Source organism: Camelus dromedarius, chromosome 1 (assembly GCF_036321535.1).
Source record: "Camelus dromedarius isolate mCamDro1 chromosome 1, mCamDro1.pat, whole genome shotgun sequence".
NCBI lineage: Eukaryota > Metazoa > Chordata > Mammalia > Artiodactyla > Camelidae > Camelus > Camelus dromedarius.
The window spans coordinates 22,218,156-22,237,240 of NC_087436.1; the positions used below are offsets into that span (position 1 = coordinate 22,218,156).

The 19,085-nt window shown below is 38.4% G+C and overlaps 1 protein-coding gene across 9 annotated transcripts in view; it reads left to right on the top strand.

Annotated features, from left to right (window-relative positions):
* INPP4B (inositol polyphosphate-4-phosphatase type II B) overlaps positions 1-19,085 on the top strand; it is a 661,544-nt gene that overhangs the window by 544,732 nt on the left and 97,727 nt on the right. For all 9 annotated transcript variants that reach the window (XR_010383803.1, XM_064493334.1, XM_064493318.1 and 6 more), the window contains exons 17-18: positions 2,999-3,202; positions 17,963-18,122. Coding sequence is in view for 8 of the 9 variants with exons in the window: in XM_064493334.1 (XP_064349404.1) it covers positions 2,999-3,202; positions 17,963-18,122 (364 nt within the window). In the remaining variant the exon portion in view is untranslated. The remainder of the gene's footprint in view (positions 1-2,998; positions 3,203-17,962; positions 18,123-19,085) is intronic.

The window sequence follows — 19,085 nt, forward strand, 5'->3', positions numbered from 1 at the left end:
TTCTGAATAGAATGAGACTTTGCTTAATTTGTTGAGTCCTCTAGTTTAGAAGAGTGGTTCTGAATGAACATATCCTAACTACTCCTCTGGTATTAATATTCAGGAAACTAGGGATCGTACCCCCAGGAGAAGCAATTTTTAGTAGTTTTATACTGGCAGATAATTCTGTATGTTCCTTTGAAGAATACTTGTAGGGGAATGTGAATTGGAAAAATGGCAGTAAGGCAAGAAAACTTTTCATTTTTAAGATAAGATTTCTTTCTCTTTTTAAAATATGGAACAAGTGAAATAGATATAGCTTAGGTTCAGAAGTTAAGCTTTTTTTTTACTTTATTCTTATGCTGGTATTTTAAATGAATTGTTTTGCCTACCCTTACAGTAACATTTAGACAGCTTTTCTTTTTCATTTATTGTAGTCGACACTAAGGAAAAAAAAAAAGGGAAAAGGTTTTCAGAACTCTGAGTAAATAGGCAGCTCAGAGTCACTTATTTCCCATGACATTTAACTCCCCTAATATTATCTCAGTAGCAAGAACAGCAACATACCAATGTGTCAAATTGAGTGACTACGTTAATCTCTTCAGGCTTGTTTATTTTGATGGTAAAACGTCTAGGTCTGCATTGGTCTACATTTACCAAGTAACACTGGTCAAGAAAATTAAGATTTTTTCCAGGTCACATGGATTTTGCCATGGAATAATTTGCATTTTTCTAACAGAATATGATTCTACACGCAGGATCTTGGTGATCCAGAGAGTTTTCAAGGAGTCAGTTAAAATTTTGAGTGTAGACACAAAGTAGATCAGCTTTTACTGTGTTTATTTAAAATTTTGTGTGTTACGTTCAGCTATCCTCCAAAAAGTCTAGGTTGTAAAACTGCAAGAATCGATTGTATTATTTCCCATGTCTTTGGTAATAAATCAGCCTACATGAGATTTGAATAAATGAAAAGGAAACTCTGTGTGTGCATGCTACGGGAAGAAATGATGGTGATTATAAGAACCATAGGAAATTTCATTGGCTGTGAATAGTATTCAGCTACAGAGTAATTAGTGAGTGTTGTGGAGAGTGGAGCTGTGGTAGCAGGAATTCAAAGAAGTCAAGCTGTTCTGCTCTAAAAATAAATCAAAAGAACTTATTGAAACTATCAATAGGGAAATAGTTTAGTTAAACTGAATGGAAGCAAATTCACATTTTTAATATGTAATTCACATCGATGGACACATCCATGCTATTTGGAAAATCATGTTAACAGCATGTTTCCCCGTTTTGCTGTAAATATACTGACTTGTCTAAGTACCATCTAGCCAGCTTTTTCAGCAGTTCTTTGAATTAAAAATCTACCTTTTAAATTTTTATTTTCTAATTTATTATAGAATACTTTACATCTTTTTATTCTAATAGATCCTTTTTTATTATATTTCTTATCTACACCTTCAAAGTGCCTTCAGTGTGACTAAGAGATTAACAGATTAAAAGAGTGTTTAAAATATCCAGTAAAATTGAGCAGTGCAGATAGTTACATCAGCAGTTGTGGGCACAGTCACTAGGAGAGCCGGTAGATGATCAGAACACTTGGGGAGCTGGGATTAGAGAAGAAGAGGAAGATGACCAGGAGCATCTAGGCTGATGGTTGTGGTAGAGATGTGAGTAAGCAAACTTGTTAGCAAACTTGGTCCCTGTTTCTTTTGCGCTGCCGATCAGCAGTCCACCCTGGACAGGTCACCACGCTTCTGCTTAGTGATTTTTTCAATCTGGTTAGTGGAAGAGGTCCACTCAAGTTCTCTTCTAGCTCTAGAACTTCATGGTCTAGTACAAAGCTGTACCCTGCAGATACGATGTAGTCTTATTAGGCACTTGTTTTGCATGTGGTGTAACTGGTTTTCCATGCTTGCTGACATTCACAGCAGGGAGATTTAGAAACAATTTAGTAGCCATTATTGGGCGTGGCACTGTTGAATGCATATCGAGAGAGCACACATAAATGATTACCTTGAGTTGCAGCAATAGTGAAGACAGCATTATATCCGAAGTGTCTCAAGAAATGGTGTTATTCGAAATAATGCTATGGGTTAAAAGGCCCCTTTCCAACAGATTACAAAATATAAATATGTTAACGATATGGGTCAGTGCTTGAGTTAGTTCTCTGCTCTTTGACTGAACAGATTGTTAGGCCACGTGCATGTTAAGTGTACTATTATACATAAAATCAATTACTGCACCCTCCAGTACATTATCTGGTGAAGCCATTAAACATTTCATCAGGAAATTGCAAAGTACAGCTGTAAAAGTTCTTTATTGTTGGGAAGCCTTCATTACAATAGTACTTACTAGATATTTACTACCAGCTTGTAAAATCTACCATGGCAAGTTTCACAGTAACCTCGTTAACACTGAACATTACTGAAACCATTTGGTAGAGGAGACAGTTTAGGGGGTAATAATAGGAAGTAAAAGCCAAATGTTTTCAGGGGAAAAACTGTCTGTGTCATCTCTCCTGTTGAAATCTGTCCATGATGCTAAAAAGAGAAAAAGCTCTCCTGCCTCTATTTTTTTTTAAAATATGTCTTTCTTTAGCAATTAATTATGTTTAAAATATAAACTCTACATAGTCTGATCCATTTTCTTTAAAGGTGTGTTTGGAATTACTTGAAAGGCACAGCGGGTAGATAGATGGTGTTCAAATGGTAATCCTCAGTGAAATACATCTCAAGACAAGATTTGGAACTGAAAGAGAGGGGGCTGAGGAGACAGATGGGGTTTACAAGGCATGTAGAACCGCAGCGTTAACTTTAGAATAGGAGACGCAGGCCCTGGCAGCAGCCCCACGCCAAGCTATTGTCCGTCGATTGACATGAATCATTTTCTCTCTCTGTTGCCGGTGCTTTTTCCACCATCCACACCACTTAAGTGCCAACGGATCTGCAGCTGACCTTTCCATAGCTCTACGTGGAGATGCCTACCATGCTGTTTCTAATCCTCGCCCGTTGCTTTCCAGACAGAGCATTTTGTACATGCCTTCAAGGATCAACTGGTCAGAAGCGCTCTTCTAGCGCTTTACACTGCCAGGCCGGGAGGGGTCCTTAAGAAGCCACCGTCTCCTAAGGACGGCACGGAGGAGCACAGTCCCCAGGACCCCCCGCCGCCGATGAGAAGACAGGACTCCATACCGCATCATTCAGACTATGACGAGGAGGAGTGGGTAAGTCTTTTTTTTTTTTTTTCCCCACATGACTTGCTTCCTGATATTAGTTCTGAGAAGTAAACCAAGAATGATAAGAAATCTCTGCTTCTCATCGAAAGAAATCAGAAAGCAGTCATAATACAGATTGTGGGCGAATAGGTCACATTTTTCCTTAGGGGCAGTTTGTAAGTGGAAGTTTTATTCCTGATCATATTTTATTTGATGTAAAAAATGTAAAAAATGATGCTCCAAGTTCTCTAAAATTGGAAGAAGAATGACCACATAAAAGCATCTGAAAAAATAACTAGTAAGGACAAATAAACAAAAGAAGGCAACATGGTGGTAGGAACTCTAGGTGGACAGACTAAAGCAGGAGAGAACCAAGATGCTGAGTGAGAGGGCAGTGTGTTTTTCCTGCATACATATTAATACATATTAATTATCAACACATTAATTGTTCAAGAAGCTTTAAAATATATGCACATCACACACAGAGAGAAAGAGACTCTTTACTGTATCGTATGTATAACCAAGAAAATACTGTAGTATCCTAGCTGTATTAGATATTAAACAGCTAATGATTACTTTTCCTGCCACCTGAAGTGTTTGGGAAGTAATTTATTTGATAGGCCCAGTTGCTCAAAAAATTGCTGTCTGAGGGACTCTGACATGATACCTGCTCTTTCTTTTGATAAAATTTCTATCCCAGGGAAGACAGAGCTGGGCTTCAAGAAGTAAATGCTGAATAAGTATTTGCTGTTGCTGATGAAGATCGCGTTTCTCCCACTGAGTCATTTTCAAAAGAGCAAATCTAATATCTCTCCCTTTCATCTTCAACTTCTTCTTCAATTTATTCACAGCTCCAAGGCATGCGTGTCTCTTAACCTCTCTGAAGTTCAGTTTTCTCAACTGCAAAATGAAAATAAGAGCCCCTGTTCTGCTTAGCTCTTTGTGTGGTCCTGAGATAAACGGTTCACTTGTGTGACGATGCCGTGGTACCTGGAAAGGCCCGGGCAAATGCATGGCATTACATTCGTATTACCGTGGTCTGCATTCTTTTGTACGACATGTAAATTATATAATCTTATTATGAGGGTCAATGCTACCCCTTGAGATAAATGAAGAAACGGGATAGATCATAAATGTGGATTGCAAATTTTTTATTTAAAGAATTTGGGTGGATTAGAATAGAACCTGTATTTCACTGAAACACACAGTGTTAACTTTTTGACAAATAATTACCCTTGTATATTAGATCAAGTGAGAATTTTAGAATTGAGTATCTTTTGAATTCTCATGATTTTCACCTTGTGTTGTGCAAACCCTCTCCCACACCTTGTCCTCAAACTGTCCTCCTTCCCTCCCTCCGTATTTCCTTGTCTTTTGATTCATTTGGGACCTTCTAGATCACAGGTGCTCCAAATGGGAAGAGAAGTACTACACCCATAGGTCCTAGTGCTCAGAATCTAGTGGTGGATAAGCATGTGTTAATACGTCGTTACAAACTGTTGTGACCAGGACGGGGAGAGACCAGTGGGAAAAAACAGGCTCTGCTAAAGAGACTCCAGCTCAAAAGTTTAAACACAGAAACTTCTCATGATGGGGAAAGAAGGCAGAGAGTGGGAAACTTAGTGAGCTGGGGAGGTTTCCGGGGCACTGCTCAGTTCAGTGGGTGTGAGCGAGCCCCTGATCTGCCGGGGTCACTCACTGTGCGTGTCCCGGGGACACAGAGGTGAACCGCCCAAGGCTGCAAGGGCTCCACTGCCTGTTCAGGGCTCTAAAAAGACAAATGGCAATGACATTGCAGTTTAGGGTTACACATGGGGTAAAGCAGGAGTCTGGTGGTCACGCAGGGCTTCCAGAAGTAATTCCTAGGATGTAAATGTGAACAGAAGTTGACAGCTTGAGAAAGAGGATGAGGTGGCCTTTAGACTGGAGCACATTAGGTGACAGATGGAGAGAGAGCTTTGGAGTGTGTGTGTGTCTGTGTGTGTGTTAATTAGTGTTGTTTTTGTTTCAAAAGTGGTGAAATTGAACATGTTTATCCTCCAAAAGCCATCTGAGAGGCTGAGAGGCAGAGAGGCAATGACTGATAGAAAGAAATCCTAACAGAGAAAAGATGACCAATTTTAGGAGGCAGGAGGAGAAGAGTCCTGGGCAGAAGGGTGCCCTTCTGCCAAGACTGAAGGGAGGGTGTGAACATGGACTTAACTTTTGTGAGGGTGAATAGGGCTGGATGAATTCTTTGTTCTTTGTTTAAAATATTTTTTTTCTCCAGTTTTGTTGCGATATAACTGACATATAACTGTGTATTAGTTTAAGATGTACAGCAATGATTATAAATATATAATATATACATAGAAGTAATATGGTAATGTAATATATAGTGGTGATGTAGAAATAATCACCACAGTAAATTTAGTTAACATCCATCACCCCACACAGTTACAGTTTTATTTTTTAGGATGAAAACTTTGAGACCCATTCTCTTAGCAGCTTTCAAATATACAATGTAGTATTGTTGACTATAGTCACAATGTTGTGCGTTACATCCCTAGGATTTATTTATCTTATACCTGGAAATTAGTACCTTTTGACTGCCTTCACCCATTTTGTCTCCCCTTCCTTGCCTATGGCAACCACCATTCAACTGTTTCCATGAGTTTTTGTTTTGTTTTATTTTGTTTAGATTCCACATGTAAGTGAGATCATACAGTATTTGTCTTTCTCTGACTGACTTATTTCACTTAGCATAATGCCCTCAAGACCCACCCATGTTGGTGCAAATGACAGAATTTCCTTCTTTTTTATGGCTGAATTGTATATATTTATATTTGCCACCTTTTTTATTCATACATCTGTTGATGGACACAGATTATTTCCATATCTTAAGTATGGTGAATAATGCTGCAGTGAACACGGGGGTGCAGATATTGCTTTGAGATGGTGATTTTGTTTCCTTCTGATACATACCCAGAAGAGGAATTGCTGGATCACGTGATAGTTCTATTTTTAATTTTTGGAGGAACCTCTCTACTATTTTCCACGTTGGCTTCACCAATTAACATTCCTACCAACAGTGCACAAGGCTTCCTTTTCCTCACATCCTCTGCCGCACTTGTTGTCTGCTGTCTTTGACGACAGCCATTCTAACAAATGTGGGGTGTGTCTCATTGTGGTGTTGGTTTGCACTTCCCTGGGGATGAGTGATGTCGAGCACCTTTTCATGTCTTCCTTGGAAAAATGTCTATCTAGCTCCTCTGCCTATTTTTTAATTGTGTGGGTTTTTTTTGTTTTGTTGTGTTTATTTTATTCAATTTTTTCTGCTATTATGTTGTATGAGTTCTTTATGTATTTTGAATATTAACTTGAATGGCTTCTTTTATCATTAAAGTAGAATCGTGTGCAAAGAGAAGGGAGCAGTGAGGATGGGCTGAGAAGAGTGGTGAAAGTTTCAAAGAGGCGCAACAACAACAAAAAAAGATAGTGTTGCATATTAACGACATTTGAAAAAAATGGGAAATCCCAGTCCTTTGAGAGGGCTAGCCAAGATTCCAGTAGGAGTCTGCATGGATGTTGGCTCACCTTCGGTTGTTCTCTTGGGAATACCTTGGTAGGAAAAAGTCTGCCTGGTATTTTTTTTCCAGTTGATGCAGGAGTGCCTTCTCAATTTCTCTGGTTCTTTTGGTTTCCTTCAAAGGGAAAAAGGGTAGGGTAATAATGATCTACGTCTTCCTCTCCTTTGGTGTAACTGCTGAGTTTTCTCCAGAACCCACTGTTTCTAGAAAGCATATAAATACTATGATAAATTGACCACGGTTACAAGGAAACTCTTGCTCACTCAAAGTTACTTCTAACTCTCTTCTCCTAATATAATTTTACTCTATTTGCAAACAATAACCAAGTTTGATTGTTATATAGCATTTTTATTGATTTTTCTTAGCAACCACTTTCTTTTACAAAGATCCCTGTGCCAAGAGATGGAAATCCTTTATTTAAAATTTAAAAATCACCAAAGGCACAACCATTTAACGTTGTTTTCAATGTTAAACTTTCATTGTTTAATTTTGAAAAGTTCAATAAATCCCAAGAAAATGTGGCTAATTGGAAATACCTTCAGAGGCTGTGCTATTAAATGAATTGGAAACATAATTTGTGTACTGCTTTTCTTAGTTAATTAGGTGTTAGAAAAGTTTCGGCACTGATTACAAGTCTAGTCAACTTCCTGAAATAATTCAGTGTTTAAGCTAATTTAATTGGTTTTCTGTGATATCATACAAAAATATTCTCTGATCACGTAGGTTGGTTTAAGTTTGCCCATAAGATTACAATAGCTCCATTTTTTAAAAATCTGTTTTATTTAATTTCTGGTAGTGATGTAGTTTTAACAGTTTTAACTAACTTGAACAGCAGCAATTAGCTTCTCATAATAAAGATTTGGAAAGTAAATACATATGAATAAATTACTCTCTGTCTACTTAGCTTTGCATGTAAAAACTTTTCTTTTGGAGATCAGGTGATAGAAGAATCTCTATTGACTCTCAGTCAGTATGAGAATGTTCTTTCTCTGTTCAGTTTGTTTTGTTGGTAAATTTGATGACATCTGAATCTGGATAATAATTATCTAGTCAATATGGAAGAGACTGAAACTAAAATGATCACTGATCAAAAATAAAGTCTGTTATTTGCTGAATTTTACTTATTAAATAATTGACAGCTTTAAAGGTTTAATTTTCCTGAAAAGTTAGTAAACAATTGGGCCCCAAAGGAATATTGGGATTTTATGACAATCTGTGCAAAGAAATAGATGCATACAGCATTCTTCATCTTTCAGCTGGTAAAGATGACATACTGCTTTTCTTTCTCTCCATCTCTACAACAGATGCTTCCAACAGCTGGGATTCCAAGATTGGTTTGTCCAAAATATGAAAGTATATCATCCAACCAAAGTATTAAATTGACCCAGTTTTTGTGGCTTCCAGTAATTATACTATTCTCCAGAACACTGTGATTTAACTTCCACATTACTACACTGACAAGCTGGGGGCTACATCTGCCTACCCTTATTCAAAAATTGTTAAAAGGAAAAAGATAAGCTTCTGATGCTTTATATTCCAATCCACTCCAGCAAAGTGCAGAACTAAGAGAACTTATTATTTAACCGTATCCCAAACCTATGTTTTGGCTGAACTACATTTCCGTATCAGGCAACATTTCAGCATCCAAATTAGCCAATTAATTCCCTTCTTCATGTTGTAAATGTAAATCAAATTTTAAATATTAGTTTCTATTCTTAAGCTAGGAGAACATTTTCTATGACTTATTACAGTAAAATGTGTATATGTCACATAAGCACAATAGATGGTCCACATGAATCTGTAAAAACTTCAATAATTTCATAGATTGTAGAAGCAATAGCACAAATTCACAGTGATACTTATGGCAAGCATCCATTTAATAAAGTCCCCATACAACCTGAAAAAAATAGTGGTTTCTTGGTAACTTAGTATTCCCAGTGATTGTGTTTTGGAGGAAGAATTGTATGAACCACTTTCTGATATGTTCTTTACCAAATGCTCACAGTTCAGTTTGTACTACACCTTTCTCTCATGAGGTAGAGAACAAATATGAATGTTTCACCTTGATAGGAGTATTAATAGAGCTATTTGTATTGTTATAATTCATAGCAGTGGGCATATATGGTTGCGACGTATTACTAACTGTTGAGGACAAGACCCATCTAGCCAGGTTCATCCTCCACAGGCCATCTGCTGTGGTCTGTATCCTCAACTTCTCTTATCAGTTTCTATCTCCATCTTAGACCTTACCTCTAGGGAAAATAGATCAAGGCATGCATAGTGCAGAGGCACCAATGCCAACTGATATGCAAAAGCAATTCTCTTCAGTTCTCTGACTGGCTAGAATTATGCCTGTGAAACCACTGACCTGATCTTAATAAGAAGGAGATAAATCATTCCCATTTTTCAGAGGTAACGAATTCTCTTAGACAACTAGATACTAAACTGTGATTTAACTTTTCTAAACTAATACCTTATGGCTTAATTACCTGACTCAGTAGAATGTCCACTAAAATATGGCCATTTGTATCCAAATTTTATGTTATAGAGATATATGTATATATACGTATGTATGCATTCAACTCCAAAACATTTTTGTATAATAAAGCGCTATTCTTGCATCCCATAATCACACAGCCTCTGAGCACTGAATTAAAATTAGTTGTTTATATGTCTGTTTCTTCCATGTGTTCATGAACTTTATAAGCTCCTGAAGAGCAAAGACAATGTCATGCTCACTTTGCTGCCCCACAGTTAGCAGAGCCCTTGCACATAAAAGGTGCCCAATACTGATTTGTAGAATAGATTAATGAATTTGAAATTTGCCCTCAAATTATTGTGCTTGTTTACCTTCTTATTTTGAAACACATAATATTTAAATTTAATATAACTCTGCACTATGTTAGGGGCAAATTTTCCTCCAATAGAATTCTTGATCTTTTTTGAGGAATTTTTTTGTTTCTCTCTTCCAACCAAAATTACCCAGTTAAATCTCTCTCTCCTTAGTGCATATTTCCCAGAGTCATAACCAACTCTGAGGTGACTATTCAAGTCCTCTTCACAATTCTCTCCAAACATAGAAAGCGATAAAGTTCATGATGGACACAGAACATTGGAAAGGACCAAATTTAGGAACATGACGAGTTAAGGCCTCCAGTAGCTCCTAGAAACCCCGTGGTGGCGATTTGTCTTTTAGTTGATTATACATGTGCAGGTTACAGAAATCCTGGTTACACAGAAGTAATTTCAGATATTTCCCAGCAAATATAAATTGGAAGCAACTATTTTACCTTTGTCCCAGCTTTGTCTTTTTCATCTGTGAGTCACACACAATAAGGTTGTGTGGTTTTGTTAATCTTATAATGAGGAGGGGACATTGAAAGCATCCACTCTCCCCATCAGAAAGGACAGACAAAGACAGGGAGAATTTAGGCCAGTTGTTCCCTGTGTGGCAACGGCAAGTGTTCTGTCATCTGTTTTCCTGATGTATGGGGAACATTCCTGAACTTCTCCAGTCCATTTCACCCAGGAGAAATGTGCTCTGCATACTTATCTGATATTAAAGTCCACAAAAGGTGATTAAGCCAAGTTCATGACTGTCCATTAAAGTGCACAAATGTTCTATTAAAGAAAAGAAACCCCAGATGAGATCTTTATGTGCATGCATATTCATGAAATCCTGCCCGTTTCTCGATTTTCCCACATGCAGTTAATACACTCACCTTCAGCCCCCTGTTTTATAGCACCTAATATACATCCTACTTCAATGTATATTTTATGTTTATTTAAGTAATGGTGATTTTCCTATGGTTTCCTATTGGAGACCATCGTCTCCCTTGGATACTTCCCTGACTCTGACAATGCCTTGTTGAGCGTCAGGTATTTTGCTGTGCAAACTGCATACACACATTTTTGAAATTTATGATTACATTTAAATCAAGTGCCCTCAAACTTTAATACATTCTAATGTGAATAGTGAGATATTATTTCCTAAGTAATTTTTGAATACCCCAAATGTAATGAATAGTTAAAAGAAATACTGAGGTCTATAGAGGCAGACTATTGATTTGATTTATCAGGGTACCTTCAGTTAAAAAAAAAATCAATCCTGGAACTTGGCTGTGTGTAGCACACTCACTGATAATGTCATATAATTCAGCCAGTTGTGCAACTATCTGATGGTGCAAAGATAACATCCAGTTACCAATTGAAAATTACAAGCTTTAGTGAATCACTGACATTCTTTGGCTTATTATTAAACAAAAGCTTTATTTCATATTTCACAGAATTGAAAGTTTTAGCATGATGAGACATATATTACAGTGAACTGAGCCACACAGAATGTGAGCTTAGTTCTAACTTCAATTTGAAGATGCATGTGGTAATACTTCTTATAGTTGTATCTTAATTTATTTTTACTACCAGGTAGCAGGCTGTTAAGTCAATCAACAGATGTTAATTAAGCATCAGTGATGTGCAGCAATGCTATAGGTAATTGGGGGAAAACAAATTAAGTATAAAATATGGATCCTGACCTCAACAGCCATATAATCTAATTCAAATGAATGGCCAACACTTGTAAACATAAGCAGATATTCTGAAAGACATTCCCAGAATGGAGGTGGTTATGTGATACACATTAAAAATGTCAAAGGATTCAGAGAGAAGTTATATGAGGGTTGGAGAAGATGAGAAAATTATCCTTTGTTTTTTTCCTTCCTTCATTTATTCATTCTTTTGTTTATCTATCACCTGATAAGTACTAGGGCCTGAGAATAAAAGGATTAATAAAAAATCAGAAATAAAAAATATGTTAAGCAAAGAGAGTAACAAGAACAGTTCTTGGAGATGGTGAGACTTGAAGGGATGAGAATTTGGATTGATGGAAGGGAAGGGAGAAGGCACTCTAAGCACGAAAAGCAGCTTGTGTCAAGTTAGAAATATTGGTTCCTCCAAGGTTTCCTTCATTTCTTTGATTTTCAGCACTGAGCAGGCAGATGGCAGATGCCTAGAAAATATATGTTGAGCTAATTAGTAGCATGTTGCTAGGACAGCAAGGAGACTGACCTGGATGAAGTTTCCTTTTGAAGACTAACAAGAAATACGGAGAATTATCTAGGTTGAACCAACTACAGAGATGCCTCTAGGCTGAGAGAAGAACGAATGCCTGCTGCAGTGCTAAGACTGCTTTTGGTCAGAGGAGTGATGCATGACTGTGAAGGTTAAGAGGAAGGCATGGCTGTCATGTGCAGACCTCATTGTGTGAGAGCTAACAGATAGGTCTGGGCAAGATCCACCAGGGGACTGTGGAGAAGCCACTGCTGGAGAAACAGTGGCTGACCACCTGAATCCACTTGTGTGACTAGGGACTGAATTTCAGGGTGAGGCCAGCCGTGTGGTTACTGGAAAATGAAGCTCTGGGATTTTTACATGGGTAGGTAGGTAAAGTTAAGCAGGAGGATCAATAGGAAGTCAAGGTTGGGGAATTTCACTTAATTCTGATGGATGCCGCATGTCTGGCTGTTTTTAGTGGACATGATGTGTGTGTGTTTATATGTGAATGTGCACGTGTGTTTGTGTTATGTAGCTTGGGCCATACACGTGCCAGTTTGTACCATAAAGTATCTTAAGTGCAACTCCTTTCACCTAACAGTCTGGGTAAAGTTAGGGTTCAGAGAGAAGAGCTATCAAGCTATGGAAAGAACAAAGGTTTGCTGTGTGGAGGAACTAGGCCAGTATAATGCAGCTTGTTCTCAGTCAGCCCAAGGATAAACTGAAGCTTCTCTTTAGAGATGAGATTGGCCTTGTTAATTTACTGGCTGATTCTAATCAAAGGGCTTGGAAATTGGTAGTGACAAGTGGGAAATTGTGCATGGAGAGAAAGATACAACAGGGCCCCCATTTCAGTTCTGGTTTTGTCTTCACATTCTTTCTGATCAAAAGGTGTCCCTAGAAAAGTTGAGCAGCTTACATTACCTAACTCTTTTTTTCTCTAAGTTAACTGCTGATCTAAAGCAGTCAGTATTTCTCTTGATGCCTCCAAGCTCATAAATGTGTGGCATGCTGAGTAAGCAACGTGTTCCCTGCCCTCGTGGCTCACTCTGCCAGGTGTCATGTCCCCCTGGCTACTCAGCTCCATCCATCAGATATGTGCACCTATTGCCACTGGGTTTGACCTGCATGTTAACGTAGGTCCTAACCCAGAAATAAATAAGAGCCAAGATCAACACCCGACTCAGAATGGAATAATTATTGCCGCTAGTTCCCCACTGACTTTTGCCCTCATTGCTGAGCAACACTTGAGAGCCACTTCACTTTCAATACGCTGGGTTGTCTGAAGACTCTGTGAAGGTCAAGTGCACCATAAGGTTCCATTTAATAAAGGTTAGTCTTTAATCCACCAATTTTCCATCACTTCCTTCACTAGCCAGATAATGGCTGCTATTTCTAGGTGGGAGGATTCTATTTTTCTGATAGGTTGCTGTTGTGTTGTTTTATTTTGTTGTCATTTTGTTTTGTTGCTAAAAGTCTCATGGAGCTGAGGGGCTAAACAGAATCTGGAGGCTGATCGTACTTGCATGGCCTGAAAAGGGGCAGGTTTGGGGGGCTGGAAGCACCAGGTACTGTAGCTACATTCTTGCGCATCCATGCCCGTTGTCATCTCCTCCCTAAGCAGCATTTCCTCTTCATATTCTGTCTGAAACAGATTGTGGGGTTTTAGTAAGGAAGAAAGTGGAGTGGGCCCCACCATACCACCATACCAGCAATCAAACAAAATGAATCTTCCTTGTGAATAAAAATCATCGGAATTAAGAATAGATTTTTGTTGATTATTTTCCTCTGTGTGTACATTTTCACAGAGATATTATGGAAAGTGGCTTGCTTTAGAGAGAAATCAGATATTCAACATATATCTTCAAGAATCTTGGCCTACCCAATTTTAGCCTCCTAGCACCAACATAATTATCTTGGCTAGGAATTAATAATAATTCATAATTACCTTCTAGCAATTGAATGATCACCTTTCTTCCCTGAAACTCACCCCCTGTTTTATATCCCAGTCATAGGAATGGATATGGGGCCTTGATGCTGACACTGTCCTCTGTTAATATTGGCCACTTATGTCCTTTGACCCAAGCTGATTGACCCTTTAGCCGAGTGATTGCTCCATCCTGATTCTATGACACCGTTGATTTCAGACTTGAGGGCACACAGGACCAGCCTGTCCTTTTCATAGAGTCATCTCTTAGTCCAGGACCTGACACTGGGCTCATTCCTAAGTCTCAGATAGCTAACACCTAACCTTGCTCCTGTGAGGTAACACACACCTTCCCCTTGCCCTCCTGGGCTGCCTCTCCCCGCCTTCTTCTGTCTAGCTTGTCCCCAAAGTTCTGGTAGTCTCATGAAGAGGAATCCCTACTGTGTGTACCAGAACTTGTGAGAAATCATAGGGGAAGAATCAAGCCTTTGGAATCAAATGGAAATTTCTAGTCTAGTTATACCATTTTAATGTTGAATATCAGTCAATATCTCTTAGCTGAATTCTCCTCATCTTTAAAGATGGAGTTAATACTATGGACCCAATGGGTTGGTTTTTGAAGGTTAAATTAGCTAATGTTCACATACTAGGTGAACATGAACAGAAACCCTCAGTCTGTCTCTGGGTTGGAGACCTCTCTCTCCCCCTCCCTCCTTTGCCCACCCCTCTCTGCCTTTCTTCCAGTCCCCACGCTGTGCGGTGAGGATACAGCCCTCAAATAACTCATAGTCTAGTATTAGAGTCAGAAATGTTAATCAGTAACGTTAATCTACTTTGTCGATGCCGTGAAAGAGAAGGAAGGAGTGTCAGTGTTGTTTCATCACCAGTGAGGCAGGGTCTCCTCCCCAGAAGCTCAAGACCAGATTGAGTCTGCTGGGGGTCTGCTGCTGAGTGTGCCTTTGATAAAGAATTCAATTATGCATGTATTACTATTGCATAAGAAACTCACCCCCAACAACGTGCTCCCAGTTTGTGTGTCCTCCAAGCATTTTAATGACTTAAATGTTTTTCGACTGTTTACCACATAATCCGTCACTATATGGTTGTTGATCTTGGTCATTGAACACACTCAGCTTTGCTCCTCAAGCCAAGCAAGATCTCTCTACTGATGGCAAAGGTTACTTTTTATCCCAGTGGAATCCTGCTACCCGAAGTATCTGTGAAGGAAGAAGAACAATGTATAGGTGTAGAACATAAAACCATCCTTTTATATACCCTTCTGTTCAAACTCTTCAAAGATGTGATTAAGAGCAGTTGATCCATCCCTTACATGCCTTTACATAAGAAAGACAGCCTGCAATTCTACGTATCTTTTGTCAAAATATAAAATTTCCTCTTAATATGGGCAGCAGGAAGAGGGTTGAAAATGTAGTTCATGTACAAAGTTAATCTGGAAAATTAAGAGCAATTCTCTTCCCCTTTTCCCCTCAATAGCAGAGTTTATTCCCCATATTAGCTGGAAAGTTGCTTTATTTTTCAGTTTAGTAGCCTGAGAGGTGCAGTTGGTGATGGCGATTAAGACATATTCACAATGGGGGCCGTTCCATTTGATATTATGGTCTGGAATATAAGCTTCTCAGCAAATTCCAATTTGAATGATGTCAGGACCTCAGTTTGCTTATTTTTCTTCAGCCTTTCCTCCTCCGAGAGGTGAGCTTTTTAGGTCTCACGGTTCATGGCTCAGAGGTGTCTCCAGCTCACCTTCTCAGACAACAGGCAGATGATTTAATCTATGGATATGATTGCTGTTAACTAAAAGCAGAAGGAAAGTGCTTGCAATCCCTTGGGGGAGGGAAGAGATCTGCTTTTAGGGGAAAAATTGTTAGGGTTATTTGTGATTAATTTACACCCAAGATTACAAGGTGATGGAAAGCAAATTTAATTCATTTAGGAAAGCCAGAAAGGAAAGGATGTGATTTTGCCAAATTGTAATAATTTTACTAAGCACTTTTATAGAAACCATGTTATTTCACTCCCACTGAAGCATGGTGAGGTAGGTAGGGCAAAGAATTATCATTCTAAACTGTAGATGAACCAGCTGTGGGTTACTAGAAATGAAGTGTTTTTCCCAAGGTATCATAGGTCGTGTGTCACATAGGCAGACCTCAAACTTAACCTTTTGTAACTTTGAATGCGCTATTTTTCTACTAAACCCGCTTTCCCGCTCAGCTATTATGCATGTCTGCACGGTCCCAGATTTGTGTTAATGTGGTTGAATTATTCAGGCAACTTAGTCTTTACAAGACAACCATCAAATAATCTAAATTCAAATACAGTTCTTTCTTCCTACCCAAAATTAGTTTATATGTTTATAAACTAACAAAATTAACTTAGATAAAAAAAACATTTGGGTAAAAAAATATATAAACCACTAAGAAAGTAGTATAATTGCATATTGTCTTTGCACTATGTGCTATTCCAGGAGCCTGAAATAGCTCTATTACAGAGAAAGCACGTACTGCAAGATTTCTTTATGGCAAGATGCAGGAAAAGCACTGAAAATCCATTTGGATCATATGCACTGGCATATTAGAGATGGTTCTCCAGAAAAGTAGAGCCAATAGGATATTATTTATTATAAATATGTGTACACACACATATATATATGAAGAGATTTATTATAAAGAATTAAGTCACACAATTTTGGAGACTGAGAAGTGGCATGATCTGCCGTCTGCAAGCTGGAGACCCAGGAAAGCTGAAGGTGTTGTTCAGTGTGAATCTGAGGTCCTGAGAACCAGGAGAGCCAATGGTGTAGATTCCAGTCCGGCTCTAAAAGCCTGAGAATCAGGAGCACTGAGGGCAGGGGAAGGTTGATGTCTTACCTCAAGCAATCAAGCAGAAAGGGTCAAATTTCTCCTTCCTCTACCTTTTTGTTCTATGCAGGCTCTCAATGGATTAGATGATGTTCACCCTCATTTGTGGGGTGGGGGACAAAGTGCTTTATTGAATCCACCAATTCAAATGATAGTTTTATCTAGAAATGCTCTCATAGACACACCCATAAAAAATAACGTTTGGCCAAACATCTGGTCACCCTGTGATCCCATCAAGTTGAGCCGTAAAATAAGCATCACAGATGAAGAGTCAATGCCTCCATCCAAGCGACGGGGGAAGAGAAACAGGAAGGGAAGGCAGGCGTGACAGGCCACCATGATGATACCTGAGTTAAAATGTTTATTTAAAAAGATAGGAACTTTATGAATCAAATAATTCGGTGTTACATATTGCCCTTAGCAAAAATGGATGCTAATCAGAACGAGGAATATTAGTGACAGAGAGGAACCTTAGGCTTAAATCAACCAAAGTGGTTTCTTAATGTAGATGAAGTACATAATATTGAGTAGACGTTCTCAGGCTTAGTGTGGTCAGAAGCACCTGAAGAGCCTATCAAGAACTTCAGTGTGGAGTTCCCAATGGTTCTGATTAACTTGGTGCCACCCAGGGATCTGCATTTTAATTCTCTGGGTCATTCTGTTAGACGTGATCTGAAGTCCACGTTGAAAGAACTTCTAATACCTGGAGCAGTCAAATTCATAGAGTCAGAAAGTTGAATGATGGTTGCTAGGCACTGAGAGAAGGAAGAATGGGTCTTTCAAGGGTATAAAGTTTCAGTCTGGGAAGATGAACAATCTTGGAGGTGGATGGTAGTGACGGCTGCACAACAGTGTCAACGTACTTAATGCCACTGGACCGTACGCTTAAAAGTGGTGAAAATGGTCAGCTTTACGTTATGTGTGTATTATCACAATAAAAAGAAAAAGAAGTTTGAATGCAAATGGTGGCCATTCTTTAAAAGTATTGGTGTATCATTGCTTTCTTATTAAGTATTGATGAGGAAAATAGATGTCCCCAGTGCAAAATGTCACAATTTGTACTCAATTATGGATTAGTGCTGTGTGGTGGTTCATCGTTGGTTTCTGACAGAGGAAAAATAATGGACTAAATAAAAAGATTTGTAACACTTAACCTATGCTTTACTAAGAGGAAATAGGCTTCTTGTGTGTCCATAATTTGGCCAAGTTAATGGGGGCGTAAGAGTTACTCAGGCTGCATTCTTAGGTTTGCTCCTCTACCTGCTTCTTTCAAATGGGTTTATCTGATTTTGCCTTTTCTTGTTTTTATCATACAACCGTGTAGTGATACTCATGCTCTTTTCAGGACAGGGTGTGGGCCAACGTGGGGAAGAGCCTGAACTGTATCATTGCCATGGTGGATAAACTGATCGAAAGAGATGCCGGTAGTGAAGGTAGCAGCGGCGGCGGCCAAGATGGAGAAAAGGACCCTTCTTTAGTGGACTCCATCATAACTCATCCAAAGGGTAAGGAATCATTTTTGTTTTCCAATCACTGACTGAGTAAACAAAATAAGAAAGCCAAGAAAAAATGAGGTAGAAAAAGAGGAGTCACTAGTGCCTTTGATGAAAGTGCTGATAGCATACTTTCCACTGCTGGCTGGGGTGATGGAAGGCTATTTATCAAATGCATCTTGGTTGTGTTTTCAGAACTGCTTGCAATGCTCTTTTTTTTTTTTTTTTTGCTACATTAAAAACCTTCTTGAAAGGAGAACAGTGTTTTCTTTTAAAGAGTCTGACATAGTTTAATCTACTTTTTACACATTCCTCCATAATTGTATTAGGAAGAAAAACAAGCATCTGCTCTTAAAACCCTTAGAAACTTTGAGGGATAGTGTGTTGCAGTATCTCAAAATAGTTCCTAAAAAGAAGGCAATATGATAAAATGCTTTTTGCCTCATTCTGAGGAATAATGTTGTGAATTATTTAAAAAATGTATAGGAAGTTTTAGTATCATATAAGAAGAACATGTGTGCATTATTCCAAAGGTATATTTTCATATTTTCACAAAGTCTAGACCTTCATAGACACATGTATGGACACACACACACATATGCATGTACATGTGGGTGTCTATGTCATTATAGGTAGACACATATGTAGACACTTTCAAATATATGACTTATTACAAGGTTCACTAGCAAATACGATCATCATAATTTTCATCACAGTTGTGTCCCTATAAATGGCTTTTTTTCTTTTCTTTTTTTTTTTTTTTTTTTTTGGTTAATTTGATTAATTTTGACAACAAGAACTAAGACAGATTTCTGCATTTCTTTCTGGTAGTAAGACCTGCCATGAGAGTTATCTCAGCCCTCTTTATGGGTATCTCAGGGGTTTGGAAAGAAAAAGAGTGTTGCTCTAACCTCGTCTTCTAAAATCAGCATTTCCTTTTCCTTTAAGAAAGTAAGTCATAAGAAAATACGGCTG